This window comes from Pestalotiopsis fici (assembly GCF_000516985.1).
Source record: "Pestalotiopsis fici W106-1 unplaced genomic scaffold PFICI_Scf_16, whole genome shotgun sequence".
In the NCBI taxonomy this organism is placed as follows: domain Eukaryota; kingdom Fungi; phylum Ascomycota; class Sordariomycetes; order Amphisphaeriales; family Sporocadaceae; genus Pestalotiopsis; species Pestalotiopsis fici.
The window spans coordinates 9,330-36,795 of NW_006917106.1; the positions used below are offsets into that span (position 1 = coordinate 9,330).

Here is a 27,466-nt window from a genome sequence, read left to right on the forward strand (position 1 = left end):
AATTTATTACGTATATCTTCCCGATCGACCGTATAAATCACAGATTATACGGACCTCCCATATTCGATTATTACCTAAAAATCGAAAAAAAGGAGAGAAATTACCGGATTCGGAATTACCGGATCAGGAAATAACACCGGATAAAAATTCCACCGACGGTGAATTTATCCAATCACAAATCCCGGAAATAGTGGATCCACGAAATCCACTAAATTCACCTCCCGGAAACGATCGAATTCTTCGATCCATTACGAATAAGTTTATAATCAACGATCAACCGGACTTACCCGGGAACGAATCTAGTATGGATAATGGATCCAGTATAGATTCCGAATCCATAGATATTAATAATACCTCTTCGATTATTCCAAATAAGTCGAATATTAAGGTAATTCTTCCGAAACTTACGGATTCCGAACGAAATAAATTCGTTAAATACGACGAATTATTCGCCGATATCTCGTATTATTTAATTATTAAAAATTTAGGCTATACGGAACCGAAAACAATAAAACAGGCATTAAAAAGCCCTAAAAAGGAAGAATAGATCCAGGCTATACACGCTAAATTACGGCAATTAATTCAGAAAAGGACTTTTCAAGCCATTAATCGAAATAAAGTCCAAAAAGCCGGTAAAATCCCATTATCCGTAAAATAGGTATTTAAAAGGAAAACCGATAAAAACGGAAATATCAATAAATACAAAGCTAAATTAGTTATACGTAGATTCGAACAACGATATAGAATCGATTATTTCGAAACGTTCGCTACGAAAACAAAATCCACTACCTAAAGGCTTTTATTAGCTTTAGCAGCCTATTACGATTAGGAAATCGAACAAATCGATATAATCGGTGCCTTCCTAAACGGGGAATTATATAAAGAAATATATATTACCCTTATAAACGGATTATCCGAATTTCTTTCCGAAAACCCGGAATTAAATAATTTCGGTTAAAAAAACGACGACTCCCAGGTAATCCAGCTCAAAAAGGCCTTATACGGTCTTAAACAAAATCCACGCCAATAGCAAATTACGCTAAAAAACAGCCTAAAAAAGCTTAAATTTAATCCACTTATTTTAGACAAATCAGCTTATTATAATAAAAAATCTAATATCTTTATTATAACTTACGTAAATAATTTCCTGATTTTTAGCCCTGATTTACGTAAAATCAACTAATTAAAACAGGATATTTCGAAAAAATTCGAAATAAAAGATCTAGGACCAGTCTTTTACTTTCTCGGTATACAAATTGAAAAAAATCGAGAAAATAAAACAATTCGTATAAACCAGGCAACTTACCTTAAGAAGTTACTGGAAATTAACGGATTTTCCGATATAAAACCGGCTAATATACCACTTAGCCCTGGATTCCCAAAATCGTTGCATACGGCAAAAGATAAAAACAACGAAAAACCGGCTTCAAAGGAATTTATCCACTTATATCAGCATTTATTAGGTAGATTAATGTATGCTATAGTCTAAACCAAGCCCGACCTAGCTTACCCTATAGCATATCTAGCCAGATATATGCAGAACCTATCGAAAACCACGATAAAAAGGGTAAAAAAGGTATTTAATTATTTAAAATCCTATTACCACCGTAGAATTACCTTTAACGGGAAAATAAAACCCGGATTAATAGGTTATTCCAATGCCGATTTTGCTGGCGATTACAAAACCCGTAAATTAACGTCCGGTTATTTATTTACTTTAAATAACGGGCCGATAAATTAGAAATCGAAACGGCAATCTACGATTTCTTTATTAACCACCGAAGCCGAATTTAACGGGTTAGAGCAGGCTACCCGTAAAGCAATATGGCTAAAAAAATCTCCTTACGGAAATCGGAATTAATACAAATACCGTATTAATTAAAGGAGATAATACGGGGGCCATAAATTTGGTATATAATCCGGAATATTACTAACGTACTAAATATACTGCTATACGGTATTTTTACGTACGGCAAAAAGTTAAAAATAAAAATATTCGAATCAAATATATTTTAACTAACGATATACTAGCAGACGGCTTTATAAAGCCACTTCCTAAAGATAAATTTTAGAAATTTATCAAATTATTAAACTTAACCGATATTATTTAACAAAGGGAGTATTACACAAATATTAATACAGCATCGTATAATGCATAAAATTAGCTTTATAACGCATATCGTATCGTTATAACAGCTATAAAACCCATCGAGATATCGTTAAATAACGATATATAGGAAATCAGTAGAACTTACCCTATATTAACCTATAGTTAGTACAGCACCATTTATAGCCACTGTTCACAGTGCTATATAGTTAACAAATTATTATAATTAACTATTGTGGCCACTATGGCCACTAGAACCCACTAGAATCCAATAAAACGTTCCACTAGATCCAGCCCTACTAAGTATAGCCAGTGCACCTGGCCACAATAGCCCTAGGTTACAGGGTAACCCACACTATAGAAATCCATAGATTTCGATAGTTTCTTCGATTATAAATCAACCTTATTACTAATTAACTTAATTATAAATCCAGTTTATTAGTAATATATTCCAGAATATTCTTATTAGTTAATTTTATAGGTATAAAAGGTAGTTATTCCTCCGTAGTTAGTTATTCTTTCCTTAAGCTTCAATAAATTAATTATACAGCCCTATAACTACTCCTACGGCCTGATTCTACGAATCATACGAACGCTTCCCTGTGCCTAAGTTATATGATCCACCAATCATACCTTAGAACATATTTTTATAATAAAAATAAATAAAAGAATTATTGATTTTCAAAAAATGAAAATAAATAACTATAATAACGATAAAATCTAATTATAACGGCATTTTATTTGCTTTTATTTTGTTTATTTTATTACGATTTAAGCGTTTTAAAATAAAATAAATCTTTTATAATTTAAATAAAATCGTAGTTACGTAGTTAACTACTAACTAACTCTAACTAACTACTAACTACGCGTAGTTAGTTAGTTAAATAAGTAAAACTACGGTAGTTAGTTATTTAAGTGAGTAAAACTACGGTAGTTAGTTAGCAGCCTGAATAAAAGTACCGTAGTTTAGTTAGTAAGGTGAGTAAAACTACGTAGTTTCGTTAATTACGAACTACTAACTAAAACTACTAGTTATCTTGCCAACCCTGATTATAAAAATAAACTAATAATCATTTTTAAATTAAAATTATAAAAACTAATACCCGGAATAACGATACAATTTTATAATTATTTAAATTTTATTATTTAAATAAAGTTTTCATTTAATTTTCGACCGATATTCGTTACATTTTTTATATAATTAACAGGATTGCAAAAAAGTGACTGCGCAATGCACTGCAGTGCAGTTAAATTAACTGTATGATTTTCGGACTACAACTTAACTAACTGCAGTTAGTAAAAATCCGGACTGCAATTACAAAAAGTTAAGTTAATTGCAAAATAACTGCTAATTATATTTTATAGTCAGGGGTGGTATTTAGTTAACTAATAGTTAACTAACGTTAGTTAACTAAAAACTACATTTAGTTTAGTTATTAGTTAACTAACGTTAGTTATTAAAAGTGCTAACTAAAACTAAATTAATTTAATTAGCAGCCTGACTAAAACTAAAGATTTTAGTTAGTAAAGTAATTAAAACTAAACTAAACTAAATGATTTAGTTTTTAGTTTTAGTTAACTAAATAACTAAAGATTTAATATTAATTTTAATTTAATTAATTTATTAATTATAATAAAAATAATTAGCAGAATTAAATAATTAAAGCTTTCTTTAATTATTTACGTTATTAATTTTGTTATATCTTTTTATATTAAATAATTATAACGTTTTTAAAAAATCTTTAGTTAACTAAAGAATTAACTAAAACTAAATTAATTTAGTTAGAGTGCTAACTAAAACTAAAGTGATTTAATTAGCAGCCTGATTAAAACTACGTTAGTTTAGTTAATGGCTTGAGTAAAACTAAGTAGTTTAGTTAATTAAAAACTAAAACTAAAAACTAAAACTAATCATACCAACCCTGGTTATCAGTTAACTAAAACTAAAAACTAAAACTAAATTTTTCAACCCTGATTAATATATATAAATAAACGCTAAATCACCCTCACCAGTCGTCTCCTTCCGATTATCCATGCACTTCTTTTGGGAAATCTGCAACTTTTTCCGGTTAAGAGTAAACAAATATCCGATCTGAATGGCAATGAGTGCCATGGAAATCAAGGCGGAGGCCAGGGAACACCAATGTCCGAGGCGGTACGGAGCGCTGCGATAAACTTGGGGTGCCACGACGCCAGCAAGATTTCCAACGGTTTGTTGTATACCGATCGCTGTTGCGCGTCGATAGTGGGGAGCCATATTATTGTTGATCCCTATACCAGTTTCCATGAGCAAATGCTTCTTTATCCCCAAGGTAAATGTTGTCAGCAGACTTACAAACTTCATTGATACCGGGTCCGCAGTACAGAGGGATCGCGATCAGGTAACAGGCAAAATACCGGACACCAGGTACATCGGTACCGAGTAAGATAGCGTACCCGATAACTGCAAAGATATCAAGCACTAGTAATAGCTAGAAAGGGACATTATTAGCAAAATGGTTCAGCAGTGTATATGATTACAAAGTCACTCACCGCACCCCGAAGCTTCCATTTGTCACCGAGTACAGCGGCCGTCTTTGCATGAAACATTAATCGAATATATACTTGCTTGCGTTTGTGGTAGATGTGCGAACTTACAAAGAAAGATATACCGCCCAGCAGATCAACTGGCACGCTTAGATATTGGGCCTGAATAGTGCTGTATCCGAGGTCCAGCTTCAAGATGGACGGCAGGAAGGTGCTGAATCCATAAAGGATGATGTCCTGGAAGAATTGAACCAAGGCCCTGTATGTTTGATGACAAGTCAGCCCCTGTTACGACAGAAAAGAGAATACCTGGTGGGAGACAATAACATTATCCGCAGCGACTCTCGGGTGTATCAAAGAACAGGACGGACTTACGTCAGCCATACTTTGGGGTCGAGAAACGCGTTGCTGACTTCTGACCACTCAAAAACAAGACTGCCCAGATATTGTGCGCACTGGGCTTCACGGACTGCCAATATATTTTTGTCCTCGGCAGTCAAGAAGTTGGCTTCTGCGGGACGAGCGGGTAGGCCAAGGAGGACCCAGAATACCACTGTAATGGAAATACATCCCTCGATTATGTAAAGCCAGCTAGAACGGTGTTGCCATTAGGCTATCAGGTCTCAGGGAGCAAATAAAGATGGACAGTTGTCAAGGTACGCATCAGTGTGCGCGCGTGCAATCACTCACCTCCACGAGTACAGGCCGTGTACATCCCCAATGTACGTGATGCCAGTAGCAATAAGTCCACCAAACATACCAGCTAAAGCCACGGATGAGAACAAGTACGCCAAACGACGGCCCTGGAGAAAACCGCATTGTGGATTAGAATCTTGGCAGGTAAACCTCAATGAGAGTCGCGTGGTCACTAGGGAGGACGGTGGAACGGGAGGTCACCTTACTTGTTCTTCTTTCTTATACACCATGGTGATGTATAAACTGAGGCAAGGGAAGAAGCCAGCTTCCGTCAGACCCAGCAAGACACGTACTGTAACCAACTCTCCAAAGTTCCTGACAAATGCCGTCCCAATAGTCACTGCAGACCAACCCAGACACATGAGTGCGATGGCACGGTGTGGTCCCATCCTCTGCATGGCCAAGACGATTGGGATCTCCAGCGCGACATAGGTAGCGAAGAAGACGCTGACGGCGGTGCTGTACTGGGAGCCCGTCAGCCCTAGGCTGGTCGTTAATCCAGCGACGGCAGCATTGCCAATATTGCTTCGGTCGAGATACGCGACAAAATAGAGTGCGGCAAATAACGGTGCCAATCTCCAGTCCAGCTTGTGCACCAACTGCTTCTCGAGTTGGGGGTCGGGTCCAGGCAGAGTGGCAGCATCTGGGACGGCTAGCTCTGCACCGTTCTCTACATCATCATGCTTCTCCGTGCCATCCAGGCGAGGTTTGCTGTCGCTTGCGTCCATGTTGAGCTGGGTTGCCAGAGGCTTGACTTGGTGATTTCTTGAATGAGACGAGGAAGCAAAGCCTAGTGAAGCCTCTGTAGACAAACTGACTCGGTCTGCCAATGGTGAAGGGAGGAGAAAGCCGGTACCAACGGTCCCCTCTTATGCAAATTGACCCTGAACCCGTAACCTGGCGGATTGTGCAGCAACAAATGGACCTCTCATCTCGAGAGGAGGAGTTATCTTTCTTGCGTTATCATCGCGGCCTGCTGATAAGGTTATCAGGCTCGTCTATAGCGTAGCCCGCATAGTCGACATTGGCAGTTCATCCTTGTTGAGCGAGTGCAGATCCACCTCCATCCCCGACTGATAGCATCTTACTACTAGCGCGGGGAACGAGTCCGTCTAGGACATGAACTCTATCGTCGCCCAGTCTACCTGAGCATTGGGGTGGGGAGTAGCGGATAGGCTTGCTATTTGCTAGACTCGTCCGACCCTAACTCAAGCAGCCGTCCCGAGATGGTGTATCCACACCGGTGTAGGAACTCCGTCACAAGTCTTTGCTTTGCCGCTCCTTGTATTGTCTCCCGCTCGGCTGGCACCGCGTCAACTGAAAGCGTGGAGGGACATGTATGTCGCCGGGAGGAGAAAAAATATGTAGAGAAGCCCAATGTCGGACTCCAAACGATAAAATGTCGCTCGGTGTTACTAGATGAACAGTCCAGGCAATGATCCCATGTCACCTATCTCCTTCTTCTCATCCCAAGTGCATAATAAAAACGCTGCACAGGGTCATCCTCCCTCCTCCAATACCACCACCCAAATTATCAACATGTCGACTCCTGGTGTAAAGCTTGTCGGTTACATTGGCCTCGGCTTGGCAGGGGGCCCTCTGGCCGAGTGTGTCATCAAGAAAGGATTCACGACTCTGATTCGCGACGCTGACCCTGAGCGCGTTCAGGCCTTTCTGAAGGCAAATCAAGGACTCCCGGTTTCGGAAGCCCCTGCTGGTCCGCAGGGTTTCAAGGATGTCGATATCCTAATCACCATGGTGCCCAACGGCCATGTCGTGCGAGAAATCCTCCTGGGCAAGGACGGCATTGCGCCTCATATGAAAACTGGTACGTGATGAAGAAACACCACCATCTCCTTATACGCCAGCCAGCCAGCCAGCCAGTCATTGAGGCTTTCGTCGTATCATCTGATTAATGGTATTTCTCCTCTAGGGTGTGTCATCGTAGATACTTCATCATCGAATCCCTTTGGTACTGTGCAGCTGGGAAAGGACCTCGAACCATATGGCCTGCGCCTTGTCGATTCCCCCGTCACGCAGGTCCGTATGCACGGTATCAATGATGGAGAGGCTACTTTCATGATTGGAGGCGATGGCAAGGACATTGAAAAGGTACTCCCAGTATTGGAGGCCATGTCACGGTGGAGATTTGTCGTGGGAGACCTGGGCAAGGGTCACATCATGAAGACGTTCAACAACTACATGACAGCGGCGGCCATCGCGGCCTTGAACGACTGCTTCATCGTCGGCCACAAGTTTGGGATTGATCCGGTCCAGATAACCGATGTCATGAATGTCGGAACCGGGAGGAACTATGGCACCGCACATTCTATTCGTGCCGAAGGCCTGACTAGAAGCTACGCCAGTGGGTACGGGCTGGCGCTCTTGGTCAAGGACCTGAATATCAATCTCGACGTTGCGTCCAAGGCGGGCATAGACACAACTTTGGCGTCTCTTATGCACACCACATTCATGGATGCCTTGAAGGAACCTGATGTCGAGCCGAGTGCGGACTATACCGAGTGTCTCAAGTTGTGGGAGAGGAGAGCGGGCTTGAAACTGAAAACACCCGTGGGCATCAAGGAGTGCGAGGAACCCAGAGACTTTCCCAGTCCCTTCTAGGCGTGTAGGATGCCATATTGTTAGTCAATGTTTAAATTAATTCAGAGGGGGCAATGGATCCAAGTATAGTCGACGTTGCAGATTATGGGCAAGAGGAAATGTGAACGGGTGGCTTCTCTGTGCAAATCCAATATCGAAACATACGTGTATGCCTATATATCAATTTAGCTTGAACTTGGTGCCTTTTCCTCTGAACGGGTGACTTTTCATCATTGTTGAGAGATCCTCGTATGAGCGCTGTGGTCGACGAAACGAAAGACAAGGGCAGCAAGGCCATCAGTCTCCTTTAAACCGGATTTCCTTTGCTGCTCCTTTGGCCACCTACTCTGGATCATACTCCATGACGAGATTAGCAGGACAAGCATACACTATATATTTCTACACGATGCGCGCCACATGTGGGTATACTGCTCGAATGTTGATCTAGAGCATGATGCGTATCGACTTGGTGTTGGTAAACTCACTCAGCACATCCTCGCCCAGATCCTTGCCCACGCCACTTTCCCTGCAGCCGCCAAAAGGGAGCTCATGAGTGATCATGTTGTAACAGTTGACCCAAATTGTCCCAGCCTTTATAGACTTTGCCATTCCTAGGCCCTGCTTCAGATCCGAGGTGAACACTGCGGCCGCCAACCCGTAGCACGTATCGTGTACCTTGGCCAAGGCGTCAGAGGCATCCTTGAAGGACGCGACTGCAACAACCGGTCCAAATACCTCCTCCCTCATGATATCCATGTCCTGGCGCACGTCTCGGAAGACGGTCGGCTCAATGAACCATCCATGTGGGCTTTCCCCACCCTTTGCCAGCACTGCGCCCTGAGTCCTGGCATTTTCGATCATGCCCATGATCTTTGCGTGCTGAGCTGCACTAATCTGGGGCCCAAGAAATGTTTTCTCATGGAACGGATCGCCCATGACATTCTTCTCGACTCTCCTAATGAACTTTTCGAGGAAGGCTTCGTACACATCCTCCTGCACATAGATCCGGCTACCAGCACAGCAGTTTTGTCTAGGGCGTATCAGCCAGTTTTGTCGGGTATATCACTACACTCGTCAAGTCAAGGACGGGATCCTACTCACCCCATGTTGTAGAATATGCCACCATTGACCCACTCAACAACCTCGTCTAGGTCTGCATCATTGAAGATTACAGACGGTGATTTTCCGCCCAGTTCCAGCGTGATTCTTTTCAGGCTACTGTCAGCCGAAGCGCTGAGAATGCCCTTACCGACAGGCGTGCTTCCAGTGAAGGAAATTTTATTGACGCCAGGGTGAGCTACCAGAGCAGCACCGGCCTCGGCGCCAAAGCCAGTCACAATGTTGACGACACCGGGTGGAAAACCAGCTTCCTGGACGAGTTTGCCTACGTATAGGGCTGAAAGTGGCGTCAGCTCGGCAGGTTTCAGCACCACAGTGTTGCCTGATGCGAGAGCTGGCGCCATCTTCCATCCAACCATGAGGATTGGAAAGTTCCACTTGAGGGATTGCCAGATTAGCATGTAATGGCACGGGGTAGATGGACAAGTGGGCGTAACTATCGTCATCGTACCGGGATGATGAGACCGCAGACACCGACTGGTTCCCGTACGGTCAGATTCAACGTCTTGGGGTCGGTCTCGAGCGTGTCACCCTTGATTTTATCGGCCCTGTAGAGACTGGAATCAGCTCACTCCTGATATGCGGGGAAAAAAGAAAAAAGAAAAAGAAGAAGCAGGGTTCAATGAACTTACCATCCAGCATAATATTGAACGCAAGCTGCTGCCGCCAGTACGTCGGCCTCCTTGGCAATATGAACTGGTTTACCTGCGTCCACAGCCTATCGTAACCCAACTCTGTCAGCTCACTGCTCCACGGCCCCGGCGACTTGAATTCTTCACCTCTATCTTCGCCAAGAGATCAGCATCCCGTCTCATAAGCTGGGCTAATGTTTGGAGAAGTTGCCCCCGCTGCCTAGGTGGTGTATCCTTCCACCCCTTGGAGGCCGATTGCGCTGCAGAAACCGCTGCATCTATATCATCACTCCGGCCTCTAGCAACCGAGCAGATGATTGTACCTGTATATGGGTTGACGGTATCCAGACTGAGTTGCCCTTGAGCTGTTGTAAACTCGCCACTAATAAATAAGCCAACCGGTTGCCGATAGCTGGTGCCATCGGGCAGCTCTACGATCGACTCAGTCTGTAAGGTCATGTCTACCGCTTTCCAGCTGATGATATGCTGATAGAACGGATTTGGAGTGTAGAATAGGGAGAATGCTCCAGGCAAACATTGGCATAACAATGTCCTTGCCCAAGCCAATTATGATCGAGACAGATTTCTTATACATGTCAGACGTCATTCATGTCATTGCATGCCCGTGCCTTGTCAGTGTCCACGATCAAGCTACGGACTCCCCTTCCCGTGGTGGAGAATGTGGGTGGTATTCAGGAAACGAGATCCCGTTTACTAATCTACATACTAGTGGAGCAGCTGTTGCTTTAGTGTGAACTCCGAGACACCAAGCCAGCGACGGACATCCACCACCGTGATGGAGATAGGTGCACATGATACGAGGTGATCACAAAAGTGCTATCTCGTGGGGGTGGCACCGAACTTTTCTTCTACAAAATCCCTTCGTGCAGCCCTACAGCCTTGGACCAATATAGACAGGCAGAAATTGTACCAAGAAGACAATGTTGAGCCTCTGGGCAGTAAAAACAGGGCAACACGAGAAGGTCCACGTATTCAGGGAGAACTAGGCCGTAACAATAAAAGGAGGCGATAGGTTGACCACGGAGTTTATTATTTGCCTATGAAGAAGCAAGTGCCTCTTCTTTTTCCATGGTTCCCCCCTTACAATGCCAAAAAGTTACCAAGATAGTCAGCCTTGCCGAGTGGCACCCCACGGGACCTTAGAATTGAGTAGCCCGTCGTCAGATGGAAGTAAAAGTTTGGCAGCCCCTGGGTGAGAATCGCCGCCTTGACAGTAATCTTGTGAGTCTGGCCAGCCCAGGGGCTTTTGATGTTGATCGGCTATTAGCTCTATTCGAATGATTTTTATTTGCGGGTGTTTAGTGACTCTCGGCCCGACGAAACTTACAAGTCAAGAAGCTCGTCGTCTCTGCTTTTTGCCGTGGTAGCATCAAAAGATTTGACAACCTCCAGTGCCCTCGCAACGCGCTGCTGCAGATCCTCAAAACTCCGCTCACTGTTTTCAAACAGGACTGGCTCGACGCCGCTGAGACGACCAAGGTTCAGCTGAACAGCCTTGGTCGCATTTTGAACCTGGAAAGAAAAGGGCAGTTGATCTTCAATAAGCCGCGCACCGACGAAGCTATTGACGTCGATGCCCTTCTCCTGGGCGTACTGCTGTGTTTTGGCGAGAATATGAGCATATGTCTCGAGTCCCTTCTGGAAGGTCGAGATTGTCAATTCGTGTAGTGATATGGAAGACATTGAATTCAAATGGCAATGTGACAATGATGAATTTTCCAATTGTTGTTGTTGTTGTTGTTGTTATCTGATAATCTTCCAGAGATTAGAACAGGGACAAACCATAATGGGAAAAGAAGCGACTTATATAAAAAGGAAGTGACGATAGCTCCAAAGTATGCGCAACAATGTATTGATTGAATATGAGGTGATGATGAGCGGGTATTTCGTAATGCTGATCAGCGGCTTGCATATGCCGTACACCGAAGCCAGCAAGCAAGCTAAGCCATATATATACACACACTATACAAAGTACAGAAGCCCTAGCCCGCAGAACAAACATCAGCAATACTACCCAGGGAAATAAATGATTCTGTTGACCGATAGCCTTAGAAATACGGTTGGTTTCATGACGTGCTGGTAATTTTTTGGAGCTATTCAGCGGGGCCGGGGGGGGGGGGGGGGGGGAGGGAGGCACCTTGGAGGTCGGACCGTCTGTACGTAGCTCTCGGTAACATTATAACCTTGGGGATTGCGCAATTCTCGGAAGCATTGCACCACTGTCACCAAGGTGTCTAAAGCCGCGTAGTAATCAGGAGCAACCACTGCTGTCGATATCTTCGTCGTGGATCAATTTTGATATTTTGATGCAGCTCCGACACACACATACACACAAATTCAAAAGAGAGAGAGAGAGAGAGAGAGAGAGAGAGAGAGAATGTTTGGATAATATCAAGTGAAAGTAAGATGCAAGGGAATGACTCTAGTTAGCTCCACTACTTATACTATACTATAATCATGTAAAGGAAGGACCAAAATTGCAATAATGCATTCAATGCCTCTCGGCATGAACAAAGTATTCATATCGGAAGAAGGATGTTGTTTGTTACTTCTGATGAAAGAAAGAAATAGTAGGGGGGTGGGGGAGAGAGAGAGAGAAACAACAACCAACAAGAAAATGAAAACATCACTGGCGGGACATTCTCCCACTTTAAAACAGCTTCGACTGCACATCTCAAATGCAACCCGCACCCCCGACAACTTGCTCGTTTCTAGTGGCTCGACTGATCCAAGTAGCAAGACCTGCGCAGTCAATCGCCCCGGCACCACTTACTCACTCGAGGTTGTCTTGGTCACTGAACGCGTCGCTCACGCTGTGGTGTCATGGGCTGCATAAGGTTTCATCCATCTCCGCTTTACTGCCTTGTAGGCCTCGACCAAGGCAACATAGGCGGCGAAGCAAGCGACAACCACACCCCACTCCCAAGTGATGCCACTGTGCTTGAAGCCAATCTCATTCACGTAGGGTATATAAATGACTGGAAAAGCAGCCAGGAAGCCACCAAAGACAGCCCAGAACAAGACCCTGTTCCTCATGATGGTCTGGAACACTGCAAAGGGGCCCGTGTAGAGCTCAGGGTTCATGGCAAAGAGCGAACGTGTAAAATGCTTGACCTCCAACGCCGTCACGAGCAAGAGAAAGACGAGCGTCGCAAATGTCGTGGCACGCGCCCGAAACACGGCGTCACACGACTCATTGTAGGCCGAGTTGCAGTCGAGACCGAGAACGGCTGGGTCGGTGCCAAAAGGCCCAAATGTCGTCGACGTGAATGCAGCCAAGCAGAGAGACCCCATAAAGAAGCCATAGACCATCTTGTCTATAATCAGCTCCCACGTGAAGACACCAGCCCGCAGGCTGTGCGGTGGTCGCCTCATCACATCTGGCTGAGCCTCTTCGAGGCCGAGGCCAATGGCGAGTCCTGATGAGGTGATTAGGTTGGCCCACAGAATCTCGAGAGGAGACAACGGGAACACCGAGTGCCCGTCACCGTCCTTGAAGGACAGGGCAATGAGCAATAGGATAACTTGGGCAATGTTGGAGACGAGGAGATGGAGCAGGAACTTTTGAATATTGTCAAAAAGACGACGGCCCTCCATGATTGCCGTCACAATGGACTCAAAGTTGTCATCGGTCAGAACCATGTCGGCAGCCTCCTTGGCTACGTCACTCCCGTTCATGCCCATGGCAATACCGACGTCGGCCTTCTTGAGCGCGGGCGAGTCGTTGACACCATCCCCAGTCATGACACAGAATGCACGTCGGCGGTGCAGCGCCTCAACCATTCGGACTTTTGTTGCAGGGCTGCAGCGAGCCAAAACAAGGGGCAACTGCTCGAGGCCGTCAATCTCCTCCTCGCCGAGAGCATCAAACATGTTGGCCTGCATGACCACGCTGCCCACGCGGGCAGGGCAGAGGTCGCTCTCGAGAATGCCAACCTCGTGGGCAATTGCCGTTGCCGTCTTGATGTGGTCGCCAGTGAGCATGTGAACAGTGATACCTGCACGCTTACATCTCTGCACTGCGGCAGCCGTTTCGAGGCGTGGCGGGTCATAGAGGCCGGCCAGGCCCAAAGCATTCAAGTGACTTTCGGCCGCTTCGCGATTCTTGGTACTTTCGTCGCTCAGGGCAGTGACTTTCTCAGCGATGCAGAGGACTCGCAGACCCTCGGCAGCCAGGGACTCGGCCTCTGCCGTGATGGCGGCTTTGAAGTCATCCGTGGCATCCAGCAGTGGGAGTATGGCCTCGAGGGCGCCCTTGCTATAGACATGCGCCAAGTCGGATCCCAAATGCTTGTAGACAACCGTCATCCGCTTGCAGGATGAGTCAAAGGGGAATTCGGCAACCAAGTTGGACGTCTTGTTCTGCACAATGGTGGACTTGCTAAGGCCGAAGCGCATAGCAAAAACGTGCAGCGCAACCTCGGTCGGTTCGCCAGTCGCGGTCCAGTCCGAGGGGCCTACAGTTGAAATCGTGGACGTCTCTCCTAGGTCATCGCCGAGCCCAGTCTTGCCGTCGCTGACAACCGAATTGTTACAGAGCGAGATACACTCGACGAAGGCTTGGGATCCTTTGGAGAGCTGCAGGGCCGAGGTAGGATCCGCCTTGTCTTCCCTGTCCGGACCCCATCTGACACTTCCGCTGCTCGGGTCGAGAGGGTGCATACATTCTTCTACCGTAGCCATCGAACCATCGCATAGCCAGATCTTTCTAGTGATCATCTTGCCTTGGGTGAGTGTCCCGGTCTTGTCGGTGCAGATATTGGTCACGCCACCTACAGCCTCCAGGGCTGACATCTTTCGTACGATTACGTTGCCTCGCGCCATTGCCTTTGTTCCCACGGCAATGCTGATGGTGAGCACAGCAATGAGCGATTCAGGTATGACGGCGACCCCGACACAGATACCGTAGATGAGCACTTCGTCGCTGATCTCGAACTTGCTGACAGAAAAGACAATGATGACCAGTAGAGCGGCGAGTGCGAAGAGTAGCAGAGCAAACTTGCTAAGCTTGACCTGGAGAGGGGTGCCGTCGAGACCGAGGATGCTCTTCATTGTGACTTTTGTTCTGCTGAGCAACCGCGCAGCAAAGGACAGGTCTTGTCCAGCAAAGGGATTTGCTCTCAGCATTTCTGCAATCTTACCAACCTCGGTCGACATACCCGTAGCGACTACTACAGCAGTGCCTCTGCCTCGGGTGATCTTGCTGGCCGAATACAACACTGTGGGAGAAATTCAGTATATAGTGACTGACGGCTATTCGCACATTTTCACATATCCACTGAGTAACGGTAGAAAACGCTCGTGGTGACGGGAGCATATAGGCTGGGAAACTGGTAGGTTGCGGAAGGTTCTACTCACTATTGATCCTGTCGCCTAGGGGGACTTCCGGATCATCCAAGATTGCCTCGGCATGCTTGCTAATGGGAAGCGACTCTCCGGTCAAGTGGGCTTCCTGGCACATGGTTAGCGAACAGCACGCTCTGCCCGTTGAAAAGAATCGCCCAGTCGCTCACATCGGTTGTCAGATTAAGGCCACCAATGAGTCGGAGGTCGGCTGGGACAATGTCTCCCACATGAAGGACAACGACATCACCTCGAACCAGCTCTTCGGCCTTGATGCCAACGGTTCGTCCCTGTCGGATGACCTTGCAAGTTGGTGCAGAGAGTGCAAAGAGTGACTGAATTGCCTTTTCAGCTTTGAAGTCTTGCCAAAAGCTGGCAAACTGTCAGTTGATTGTGCACTGGGTGTTTGAAGATACTACTCTCTTGCATGGGCAGTCGTAGCGCCAACGGCATCACCATTACAGGGAAGAGGAGTATATTATACTTCACAGAAGTCTGGTCGCGTGACACCTGGCTTGACAAAGCGTGATAGCCAGGCAAGCCAGTATACGGGGCAGAATGTAGGACCATGATGGAGTGGGCAAGGATAACGGAGCAATACGACTTAAATGACTTACCCAACGACAATGTTGAGGCCGATGACAAAGGCAATGATGCCAGCTTCGATATAATCGTGTATGGCAAAGGAGATGGCCATGACGGCAACGAGGACAAGTGTCAAGCTGTTGCTAATCTGCCTCATGAAAATCTTCCACGGGGATAGCCCTTTAGCTCCTTCAACCTTGTTAGGCCCATGCTGCTCCAGGCGAGAAGAGGCTTCGGCATCGTCGAGTCCATGCTGGAAGTTGGTCTGTAGCAGAAGCTGCTCTAGTTGCTCGAGTTGGACCGTATGAGCGGAGTCGACGGGGGCAAGGGGAGGATCACCCATTCACGTAGACGTTCAGAGCTCAGCAAGCTATGCTGCTGTGGCTGACTGTATATATATGTATGTAATACAATACTGGATGCTGTCTGGTCTGTGCAACTATGCAGAGTCACTTTGCGCGGCCTGTGATATGTTTCCTGGATCCGACAATGTTTCGTAGATGAATGGGACACAACCCGATATTCATAGGCGAAGCGACAGAAAAGAAGCAAAGGAGGACAAGGGAAGGAAAGATGGAAGGCGAATAGGTCGACTACTAATAACAACAAGTAGAGAGTGGCATGTAGGTACTTACCTACCTACCTAGTAGAGAGTCAGGTAGGTACCAAGCAAACCAATTTTGAACTCCAGCTTCGTCTGCCTCGCCATAAGCGAATAAACAAGGGGATACGCTTGCTCGATTGATTTTCCTTCCTGCAACGGAAAGGAAAGAGCAATGATCCCGTACATACATTACCAGGCACTCCTACATGACCCAAGATGGTATCTACCTACCTGCTTTACTTTTGGGTATGTACTCCCCTACATGCCTACAGAGTATGTACATTCGATTACCTACTACATGATCCGCCTGTAAGTAGTGTAGGTAATGTACAGAGTAGTAGCTACCAGATTGGCAGGCGTTTTCTTTTCCTTTCCTTATTTCTTGCTTGCCCAGAAGCCCACCCCCTCATTAACGGGTCACCCAAGACTCCAAGAGCATCTCCTAATGCATGTGGCCAATCGCCAAGGGTCCAAAGTCAAGTCAAGAAGAGGCGTTGACGCTGATATTGGTTAGATGTCACTTGGGAGCTCTTGGCTAGCTGGGATTGTCGAACCATATCAGCGAACGACCGCTGCGGGGGGAGGGCAGCGCAAGGGTGGAGTCAAAAAAAAAAAGAAAAGGAAAAGAGTCGACTCAACATAACTTTACCTGGGCTGCATACCTTATGCTGTTGGCTGGGTGCAGCTGGGCAGTGATGTATGTACGTAGGTAAAAATACGTGTGCATCTGCTAGCCGTTACACGTTTTTCTTCTTCTATCTCTAAATCTTGCAAGCAAAGCAATGTACGTTTGTACACACTTGGTATGTTTGGTTTGGGCAACGGTGAGCGGGCACGTTTAGAGTGCTGTAGGCGGTAAGTTAATGCAACCACGCCTGCTGACTGCTTGGGGAACTCGGGGACATGCCTTATGTACATACCTGACTACCTATGGATCTTATGTAACTGCTCGGCAACTCGGCCACGAACCGACAGGGGCTCAAGTGCTCCCAAGGCTATATAGTAATGTTCGGATACCCGTGGACCTTGATTTATCGTCGAGGTGGAACAGTCAACGGATGTGTTGGATATCTCGGCGCCAACACATGCGATACCTACCAAGTTACTTTTCTTACCCACACCGTGTACGAATTATATGGGAATGGCCGCTCGGCGTTGAGTCAAGATACTCAGCACGATGCCAGCCTCGGGATGTAGTAGGACCGTTACAGTATGTAGGTAGATACAGAGAAGTGCCGCAACGAAATTGCCCGCGCCAGCCACAACCGCTGCACTGTTTCCAGCGCCCCGCTCCCCGGGCTTACGGCGAGATAGCGGCTGAGGTAGGCCGTCAACGCCGCCACGATGATCCATGGGGTCTATAACATGGCGGCATAATCATCTTTCTTCCTCCGGCACCGTTCAGCGCCGCCGCGACGCATCGGACGTAAGCCTCTCGGATGGTCGACAATCAAAACTCGGTTCCAATGTACTTGGATAATGATTTTGGAATCTGGGAAAAGTGAGACCACGGGCCATGACGCCGAGGTTTGTCATATCTACATTGGGCGACACGACGAGAGTGAAAGGACAAAATGTGTACGAGCTATGTGCATGTGTGCTGGTTGCCAAGACCAAGTCGTAACGTACGTTGCCAATGGCCAAGTGCCTAGAAGAACACAGCCACGCATGGCATCATCATCATTATTATCATCATCATCGTGATCAAAAAGTCAAGTCGAGTCGCGACCTTGTCCACCCCTCACTAAAAAACACTTGGCCTTTCTAAAACGCCGAGACAACATAGGTCACGAGGTTTCCCATTCACCAACGGGGCTGCTTTCTTCTTCTTGTCTTTTCTTGCAGGTCATACTGGTTTCTCGGCTGGCACTGGCCTTCCTAGCGGCATTGGCCTTCCAGCTATCCTGTCGCAAGTCTGCTTGGCAATGTCACCGCCTCCAATGACGGGATGCATGCCTACCTTGGTAATCCAAGAACGGTGTGGATTGCCATGTGTATGCAATCTATTAACACTGGGTCTGTTCTATCGATCCAATCTGCATGCTTATCATTTCTTCTGTTTCTTGCCATCATTATCTTTTTTTTTTTTTTTTACCACTGGGCAATCATCAGAAGATGAAGGGAAAGGTTTCAACTACATTGGACGTTCCATGTAGTAGGCCACCATCATTATTGGGTAATTAGAGTCTCTTGGGCATCAGGATCGTGCTCGTTGGTGGGTGATCAGCTGCAAAGTATATAGGCGTGTGTCATGTCTACCTCTTCGCACACAGTGATGATATTAATGCTGCGTACTCTGCCGTGATGCAAATTCTTCTCCTTCTACTTCTTCCTTTTACTTCTGATTAGTCGAGATCTCCCCTTCGTCTATTTCTAACTTGCCACGCTGGCAGAATTGGCGTCAAAGACCTTCCTGGCCTTGAACCAGGTCTGCTTAACGCTTGCCTGTAACAGACTCGCAGTGTCCCACTCCATGTCGACGACTGCAAAATCCGCCGAGAGGCCAACATCGAGCTTGCCCGTGAGGTTGTCTGCGAAACAACTGTATGCAGAGCCAGCCGTAGCCCCAGAAATGGCGGCGGACAACTGCAGGGCGAACTGGGGGTTGACGGTGGTCTGCAGGTCGGGCTCGCGAGCTGAGCGGCGCGTCGTGGCCGTGTAGATGTTTTGCAACGGGCCGTGAGGTGCGGTCGGGGCGTCCGACCCCAGCGCGAGCACCGCGCCGCCGTCGGCAAAGTCCTTGTAGGCAAACGCGCGCCCGCACCGATCTTCCCCCAGGAGCTGCGGCCAAGCTCGCAGGATTGCCGGGTCCGAGTGCACGGGCTGAACCGATGCCGTGATGCCCAGCCGCCCGAGACGAGCCGCATCCTCTGGCATGGCGAGCTCTAAATGCTCGATGCGGTGCCTGCGACCAACAGTGGCATTCTGCTCGAGAGCATCAATGGCCATGCGCACCGTGTAGTCTCCAATAGCGTGGAGGGCGCACTGTAAGCCAGCCTCGTCGGCCTTTTTGACCACGGGTGCGATTTCCTCCAACGTCCACAGCGGGCTGCAGTCGACGGCATTGGACGAGTACGGCTCGGTGAGTGCTGCTGTGCAAGCATCTATAATTCCATCGCATATGATCTTGATGCCGGCAATGCGAAAGTCGGGGCTAGTCTCGGCGTTGAGCTCGTCCCTCAGCTCAATGGCTCTGTCCACTTGCGCCAGCGTCTCTGCTGGGTCTTTTTTGGGGGCAATCAGCCAGTGGGCCGCCAGTCTAAAGGGAAGAGCTTCCCTCTGCCTCAGGGTTTGTATAGCTTCCAGCGCGTTCTCGTCCAAGGCCATGTCAATGGCGCCCGTATAACCCTCTGCGTTAAAGACCTCTATGGCGCCCCTAATGGATGCCAGCTTCTCATCCATGGAGGCCACTCGGGCCAGATGCGGCCAGATGATGAGCATGACACAGGATTCAAGCAGGACACCCGTGGCTTGGCCCGATGCATCCCTCTCTATCGTGCCTCCCACAGGATCTGGGGTGTCGGCAATGTCGAGTTCCGCGAGCGCAGCAGTGTTACACCAGGTAGCGTGCAGGCTTTTCTCGTCAATGTAGATTGGCCTTGGATCTATGTCGTCGAGCATTGCCGATGTGACTTTTCCTGGTGTCATAGAAAACATCCATCCTTTGCAGGTGATTCTTTGTGCGCTGGGGTTGGCCTCGGCATACTCCTTGATGGCTGCCTTGATATCGTCCAAGTTCCGGCAGTGCTGCAGTGGTACGCTTTTCAGCGACTGGCCGAGACTAAGGAGATGTATGTGGCCATCAAAAAAACCCGGCAGGACAATGCGGCCCTGCATGTCGTGGCGAACGGCACCTGATGCTTCGGCTTGTGCTACCTGGGCGTCGCTGGACTGGCCGACATGAGTGATTTGCCCAGCAGCATCGGCAACGATGCAGTCGACAAAGTGGTGATTCCGGCCATCTGTGCCCGAACTCTGAAAGAACCTTCCATTGTGAAAGATGACGGCGCTCGACGAACCCATGTTGTCTGTATGCAGGTGGATATCTCCACGCTGTCCAAGACTGGTAACAATGTAAAGGAAAGATGAAAACACTATGTACGACGGAAGGCAGAGGCTCAAGAAGAGGAAACGAAAATCCTGGGAGTGTGGGTTGTGCTGTGATGATAGCCGAGGCTGGAGTGTTACCTTGTGTGAATTATGACAAGAAGGTCGGATTTGGGTCACGAATCAGGTAGTCACAGTTAATGAGTAGCCAATAAATTGACGATGCAGCCCATGCTGATAACGATGGATCCCTGAATCCGATCACGGCCTGTTAGCTCAGCGTTGGTGTGGCCATTTCATTAGTCGCCATTCATTGTGTACGTCGTTTCCTGCTGCAATTCACCATCTGGAGGAGAGGGGGAGGAAAAAGAAGAGAGAAAGAGAAGAGAGAAACAAGTGGGTATAGGAGGTATGAGCTGGCACCATGAGACTCGCACTCTTTCATCGAAGGATCTTGCACGCTTGGTGTCTATGCTTTCAGTTATAGACTAGAACCAGTGCCTGTGGGTGTTGCTTACGTCCAATAATCGATTTGTACCTACCTACCATTTACATAGGGCAGGTTCGGGGTTGGATTGTCTCCACCGATTATACTCCCTACTAGGTATCTAGTGTAAGTTGGAGGTATACGTTTCACTGTTGCCCGTAATGGGCCGCGACGTCACCAGTTAGACGCGTTCGGGTTAATCACTTACAGACTCTTTGAAACTGTTTTTTCGGGGGGGTCTTTTGTGCAAGTCGTTTCAGCTCTCATGGAAACCCCTTCTTTGCTTTCTCTTCTTCGGAATAGCAGAAGGTATATACATGGGTGGCGTCAGCCAAAAAAAAAAAAAAAAAAGGCCGTCTGACCTCGGCGATAGCAGCACCAGGAAAGGCATTCACGGCCAGAGAAATGAATAAAAGACGGCTAGCTACTCAGCTACGTGATCGTTTGTATGATACTGCAATCGTTACTCACATCATACGAATCATTATTCTTGCCATGAATTCATCATTACCTTCAAAGCACACCTCCGTGGTTGTCACCTACATTGGGACTGCCACAGCAATCATCGAAATTGAAGGGGTAACCTTTTTGACGGATCCTTATTTCTCGCCAGACGGGACGTCATGGGAGGTGGTACCCGGAGTATTCCTCACGAGTCACTACACTCCAGCTCTAGGCCTGTCAGCACTGCCGCCCATTGATGTAGTCCTACTCAGCCATGAGGACCATCCGGACAACCTAGACGAGGTGGGCCGTAGATTGCTGGATGGACGGATTGTATTCACAACTACCGATGGCGCCCGGAAGCTGGCACCGCGGCCCGGCGTTCGGGGGCTCAAGCCCTGGGAGACGGTCAGAGTGGAACGGGCGGGCAAGACGTTCGAAATCACCGGGACGCCTTGCCGGCATCTTCCCGGTGGTGAATGTACGGGGTTTGTGCTGTCGACGGCGAACTTGGGAATGACGGATGGCCGGCCCAATGCCATTTATTTCTCGGGCGACACAGTCTATATCGAGGAACTTGCCGGCATCAGGGGTCGATTTCATGTCTCGGTTGCACTCTTGAACATTGGGGCGGCAGCAGCAGCGGTGCCAGGAATGAAGGAGCCACTCTTGATAACCATGGACGGGAGACAAGCGGCACAGTTACATCGCGACATGGGAGCTGACGTAATGATTCCGCTGCATTTTGAATGTTGGGATCATTTTACTGAAGATAAAGCTGCACTACAGAGGATATTGGAAACCGAGGGCATCTCTGCCAATGTACGCTGGCTTGATCCAGGTGTTGCAACTAGAGTGATATAGAGGAGAGGCTTGTACTATGGTAGGTAGGTAGACAGATATATATATATATATATATATATATATATATTCACGAGAGATAAAAGTATAATATTTTCTACCATGTATTGCAAACGTAATCAATTCTTTCGTAATATACCTCTTTACCCGTAGCAACTACCTAGGTTAGTAGGGTTACGACCTTAAGTTTAGGTAGGTATTATTATCCCACCAGAGACTGTAAAGATATATGGTCTTCCAAACAATATGACTTGATTAATGATAAGGCTGGAAGAAAAAGGTGCAGGAATTGAACAGCTAGGATTTATTCTTCGCCAACGCTTGAACCGCCGCATCAGGAATATCCCCGCACTTCGGGGTATGTAAGCCAGGTAGGTACAAACAGGGCTCGAATGCAAGGTCATACCTACGTATTCACACCAATGCATGAACAACGTGTTACGTGAAATCTGGAGCTGAAGGTAGAAATGTCTCCCCCCCTACGTGGCACCGGCCCAAAAATGGAGAGCAGCACTAATCCGTAAAGTCTGTGCTGTCGTCCCCAGCTTCCAGCCTCTAGTGCGTATACCTTAATGTACTATACCTTAGCTGACAGCTTCCCCCAGGCTTTCCAGGCTTGCCATCAGCCCATCTGCCATTGAGGACCCCCGAGTGTACTAAACTTTGGGGCATCCCTGACGTCGGTGCCCGCACTGTTGATGCCCGTCCACTATTAGCTAAACGTAGGGGAGCTGCCGAGGGAAGCATTTGGAGCTGATTGACTCACATGCAATTTTCGCCTCGGCTTCTACCAAAAAGTAAGATTACGGCTTTCAATGCAGACCAGATCAACCCTTGGCCCTTGAAGCAAAAACAACAAGAAACTAAAATTCTCGTCGTCAATCGCCTGGGTCCAAGGATGAGGAGCATGGACACACCCATTCATATTCGTCGTCCATTATTTCCTTACTCGTTCATTCCATCCCTTCTCCTCGCCGCGCCGCCTCGCAGCAAGTCTTCAATCTACGCTTGATCAAACGTCTTCCGGCACGTCGATGCTGCGTGCAACTGTCCCTGTCACAGCTGGCAAATGCCCACGACGCATTTCACGAGCTATCGGGTAGTAGCAAAAGCACTGCAAACGGAGCAGACAGGACTGGCAAACAGACACACATGCAAGCAGGGAGCAAATACATTGCCATCCATTGTCGATCCGGCTAGTCACTGCTTGAGTACCTGCTCTCCCACTCTTTCCCTCTTTTCCTCCACTACTCAACATGGCCGACGCGTCCGGACCCGGCCCGTCGTCGTCATCGGCGCGACCCCGAGCAGCGTCGAAAGCCAAGAACCCATCCTCGGTCGCCGATCCGGTCATGCGCAACGCCCTCCGATACACCATCTCTGCCCGCGAATACGAATCCCTCCATAAATATGTCCTTTCGCGCTCCAGGCTGTTGCGGAAGAGAGTGCCAACAGTCAGCGCCGTGGAAAAATACATGAACGGCCCCAGCGATGACAGTAGTCGAGGCAAAGGCAAGAGCAGCAAATCAGCAGTCGTCTTGGGTTCCTCGTCTTCTTCCTCATCCTCACCCTCCACCGGAGGAGCTGACACCTACAATGCCAGGGCTATACGACATGCCCTGCGCCTCTTTGTCGCCACGGGCCTGGGAATGAAGCTCTACAATACCATCATGGCAAGGCTCAAGGGCCAGAAAGAGTACGAGTCCCCTCTCTTGAATCCCGGGAAGACAGGATTGATCTGTTTGTCGTTGTTGGAAGCTGACCCGTTTCCTCCAGAATGTCGGCACAAAAGACGAAGAACGAGCCGTTTCACAAGTCACCCACGTTGCGCCTTTCGCTGTCTCTTTCTACCATACTACTCCTGTACCGGCTGCTGTTTCGTTTCCTCAGCCGCTTACGCGCCCAACTACTGGCCCCAACGTCCGAGCCGTTCCGCAACCGCAACCCGCGGACAACACAGACGTTGACATCGCCATACGCACCTGCAGTTGGTGCCAGTCTAGCCGGTCTTGCCCTGGGCATTTATCCAGCCGAGCAGCTCCGCGTTTCGATCGCCATATACACCCTGTTCCGAGCACTCGAATTCGGTTGGAATCTCCTAGAAGACGACGGTGCCATTTGGGGCTGGAAAGCCAAGTTGGGCGGCAAGGGCGCAACCAAACGGGAAAGGCCGTGGTGGTTCGGGAGCTGGATGTTGCAGCCCTTTGCCTTTGGCCAGCTTCTGCATGCCACTGTGTTCGACCGTGACTGCGCTCCCGTCCCCTACATTGACTTTATCTGGAAGGGCACTTCGGAATATCTGCACAGCGCGCCGAGGGATCTGCCTGGCGGCGTCAAGTGGCCGAGTCCATGGGACGTTGCTGATAGCCTCGCCCAGATGGCGAGGCTCAACTGGCCGTACGTATAATGTGATATCCTTTCTTATCCACGCCTTGCCTGCTAACACAGGAGTATCTGCCACCAGACCCTATATCAGCCCGACCTTGTTTCCAAATCAGGAAACACTGCCGGCCTCATTGTCAACAATTGCACCACTCACGTCGAGAGCGCACCCGCTCATAACGTCCCTTAGCTGTGCGACGCTGCATCCGAGCGACCCCTCATGCATGCGAACCTATGTGTCATTCTGGCTGCGCTCGTTCCCACGAATGGGCCGCTTCTTCCTCGTCTTTTATTCGTTGCTGATGCTGCCTCGCTACAAGGCCCTCTACCACGCCCCGTTGACCGTCTTGACCAAACTGCTGGCACGTACCCTCCGCCTTTCCGGATTCGTCACGGGGGCCATCTCGACAGCGTGGGCCAGCATATGCCTCTTCCAGACCTGGCTGCCCCGCACGTTTCTCCCGACGCAGCGCTTCTTCTTTGGCGGCTTCTTGGCCGGTCTGTGGGGGTTCGTCGAGCGCAAGGAAGGCCGTGGCGTCTTTCTCTACAGTGCCCGCACAAGCATTGACAGCCTCTGGAAGGTTGGCGTCAAGCGAAGATGGTGGAAAGCCATGCAGGGTGGCGACCTCTGGGTCTTTGTCCTGGCACTAGCCATCACCGGTGCCGTCTACGAAAAGGATGTCGGGGCGATTCGGGAAGGCAATTGGAGAAAGGGCGTCAGCTGGGTTAGGGGCACGAGCTGGAAAGATTGGGAAGTTGAGGAGGTGGACGAGCAAGAAGAAGACGAAGAAGACGCGGTTGCTACGGCCGGGGTTCGGGAAAGGTGAAGGTCACGGGGCGAGAAGCATGGGATATACTCGGCGGTGGTGTGAGCATGCACGTCGCAAGCAGAGATGTGTACTGCCTACCCATGAAGAACGCCGCTGCGTTACTGGGGTATTGCGAATTGTTGATGTTTAGCGCCTTATGATTGACTGATGATGATTATAGTATAATTATATATTTACTTACCTAATCACCGAAATTGGCTGATACACTGGGCTGACATTTGAATCATGTACCCGCCCACTCCTATCGACCTGCCGTACTTGCACAGGCGGTCCGGCTCTTGCGCCCATGGAAACCATGACACCAAGATCAGCCAATAACAATATATTGTTGGACTTGGACACATGGACAAAGGGAGATGGGAATATGACGCTACGGACCTGCAAACAAGAAGCCTTTTACACAAGGCCCGGCCGCCATGGGCTTCCTTGTTCCCTGCACCATCTTCGTTCCAGCTACAAGGCCAAGAAAGAGAAAAGAAGGAGGAGGTGGAGAAGAAGAAGAAGAAGAAGAAGAAGACGAACGTAATGGCTCTTCACTTCTTCCTTCTGTGTCTTTGTTGTGTGCTGCTTTTGTTCCTCGAGCATCTTTCTACAGCAATGAATAAATGTCACCAAAGATTAGACATGGCCATTATCTATTTAATGTTTGTCGATGCGCAACTCAAAAGTACCAAGAATATCTCGCACCATATTTCATCTTCAAATCATCTTTGATGAAAAAGAAAGGCGACAGCGCTTTTTGCCATATTCAGATCAAGAGCCACAACAAGACGAGATCCTCCAGAGCTACTGCTGCCATATAGCCTCGTCCGACATATCAACTGCCATGTCCTTCTCGAAGCAAGACTATCGTCAGACCATTATCAGGTCACTCAGAGACCGTGCGAACCACTACCGGGAACGCTGGAGCGGGACGGCGCTCAGTAGTACGCCGTGGTGGGCATGTCCATCGCCCGAGGAGCAACATATTGACGATGATGTGCCCGACGAGTTACTGTTCCAGTATCATTTTGATCAGGAATTCGCCATTGCCTTCATGAAGATGTACTCGCTGGCCGCCCCCGCGAATCAGGATGCCAGCGACTTCGACCGGTTCTGCAAAATGTATAATCAGAGTCGCTCATTTGATATGGAGACCATGTCGTCCGACGAAGCAATGCGGAAGGCTCTATACAGTTTCATGGCCGGGCTGGACATGGTCTTCTTCAACGGTCTCTTCACGTCTCCGGTAGAGACTTCTAGAGGTCGGAAGCAGCGGGGTGGTCAAGAGCTTGTGGATCAGGACTGGGCAGAGTTGGAAACCCCATGGATACCCGCAAGTGCTCCTCTTGTCAGCATCGAGCCGCTGCTGGCTCCGCTGACTGGCGCAGACGTTGGCCAGTTTGATACCACCAGCAACACCCTCCGTATCTGGTGCCAGAACCGCGACGGCAAGCCGTTCAATTCAGACTATCTCCTCGTCGTCTTGGCTCATGAAATGATGCACGCCTATCTCCACATCTTTGGATACCAGAGCGGCTCTACTACTCGCGACCACCATGGCGGCGAATTCTGGGCAGGGTTGGAGTTCATCTATTACAGTATCTGGCAAGCGATGCCCTCTCGATCTGTCAGTGTTCTTGGCATTGCGGCGGCTACAGCCAGGAAGAATCGGCGCGAACGCATCGGCGACTCGGATTTTGCGAGATATAGCCTCAGTCCAGCATTTTTCAAGGGTCTAGCATGCCCCTTGCCTTTTGGACTGACTCCCGTCATGATTGAGGAGTGTTATACAGATAAGCTCTGACCTTGATGGCACAGGACAGTGATATTTGCTTCATTCACAACCAATTGATTGTCTTTGATTTTGACCTCCCAGTTCCAACAAATATGCCGCTTTCTTGTGATTACAATCTTCTGCAAACATCATGTGAATGATCTGGGGAGTGTAGGTGTCCGTCCAAAAGGCTGCCAATGAGGTAAGCCGCCATTTCCTTCTCCATCGTCTTTGTCTTCACTCTGCCGCAAAAAGGTCCGAGTCACCAAGGCTGAATTGTCCCATATCGCTTGCACCCGCGGCCCAGTTGTTCCAACCAGTGTGGTGGATTGAATGTATAGGGCCTGCCCATTGTTGCACTTTTTGGAATCGAGGCCTTTCTCCTGGGGAGAAGGACTAAGCAGTGTCTGCGTGTCATCCATCTT

The 27,466-nt window shown here is 48.3% G+C and overlaps 8 protein-coding genes across 8 annotated transcripts; 4 read left to right on the forward strand and 4 right to left on the reverse strand.

Annotated features, from left to right (window-relative positions):
- Positions 1–6,868: 6,868 nt before the first annotated feature.
- PFICI_15173 (uncharacterized protein) lies at positions 6,869–7,951 on the forward strand (the record flags this gene model as incomplete). The annotated part of the gene is made up of 2 exons (XM_007843754.1): positions 6,869–7,157; positions 7,263–7,951. 2 exons carry the CDS (start codon positions 6,869–6,871, stop codon positions 7,949–7,951), a joined length of 978 nt encoding a protein of 325 aa, XP_007841945.1.
- A 423-nt stretch (positions 7,952–8,374) lies between these two features.
- Positions 8,375–10,140, reverse strand: PFICI_15174 (Aldehyde dehydrogenase; the record flags this gene model as incomplete). The annotated part of the gene is made up of 5 exons (XM_007843755.1): positions 8,375–8,960; positions 9,032–9,426; positions 9,501–9,597; positions 9,682–9,767; positions 9,829–10,140. 5 exons carry the CDS (start codon positions 10,138–10,140, stop codon positions 8,375–8,377), a joined length of 1,476 nt encoding a protein of 491 aa, XP_007841946.1.
- A 642-nt stretch (positions 10,141–10,782) lies between these two features.
- PFICI_15175 (uncharacterized protein) lies at positions 10,783–11,385 on the reverse strand (the record flags this gene model as incomplete). The annotated part of the gene is made up of 2 exons (XM_007843756.1): positions 10,783–10,945; positions 11,030–11,385. 2 exons carry the CDS (start codon positions 11,383–11,385, stop codon positions 10,783–10,785), a joined length of 519 nt encoding a protein of 172 aa, XP_007841947.1.
- Positions 11,386–12,510: 1,125 nt separating this feature from the next.
- On the reverse strand, positions 12,511–15,973 carry PFICI_15176 (uncharacterized protein; the record flags this gene model as incomplete). Its single annotated transcript, XM_007843757.1, has 4 exons — positions 12,511–14,921; positions 15,061–15,154; positions 15,216–15,417; positions 15,663–15,973. The coding sequence occupies 4 exons, from the start codon at positions 15,971–15,973 to the stop codon at positions 12,511–12,513; spliced, it is 3,018 nt and encodes a 1,005-aa protein (XP_007841948.1).
- Positions 15,974–18,607: 2,634 nt separating this feature from the next.
- On the reverse strand, positions 18,608–20,257 carry PFICI_15177 (uncharacterized protein; the record flags this gene model as incomplete). Its single annotated transcript, XM_007843758.1, has 1 exon — positions 18,608–20,257. The coding sequence occupies one exon, from the start codon at positions 20,255–20,257 to the stop codon at positions 18,608–18,610; it is 1,650 nt and encodes a 549-aa protein (XP_007841949.1).
- A 1,006-nt stretch (positions 20,258–21,263) lies between these two features.
- Positions 21,264–22,076, forward strand: PFICI_15178 (uncharacterized protein; the record flags this gene model as incomplete). The annotated part of the gene is made up of 1 exon (XM_007843759.1): positions 21,264–22,076. The coding sequence occupies one exon, from the start codon at positions 21,264–21,266 to the stop codon at positions 22,074–22,076; it is 813 nt and encodes a 270-aa protein (XP_007841950.1).
- A 1,253-nt stretch (positions 22,077–23,329) lies between these two features.
- PFICI_15179 (uncharacterized protein) lies at positions 23,330–25,282 on the forward strand (the record flags this gene model as incomplete). Its single annotated transcript, XM_007843760.1, has 3 exons — positions 23,330–23,769; positions 23,850–24,470; positions 24,538–25,282. 3 exons carry the CDS (start codon positions 23,330–23,332, stop codon positions 25,280–25,282), a joined length of 1,806 nt encoding a protein of 601 aa, XP_007841951.1.
- Positions 25,283–26,111: 829 nt separating this feature from the next.
- PFICI_15180 (uncharacterized protein) lies at positions 26,112–27,071 on the forward strand (the record flags this gene model as incomplete). The annotated part of the gene is made up of 1 exon (XM_007843761.1): positions 26,112–27,071. One exon carries the CDS (start codon positions 26,112–26,114, stop codon positions 27,069–27,071), a length of 960 nt encoding a protein of 319 aa, XP_007841952.1.
- Between the last annotated feature and the right edge of the window lie 395 nt (positions 27,072–27,466).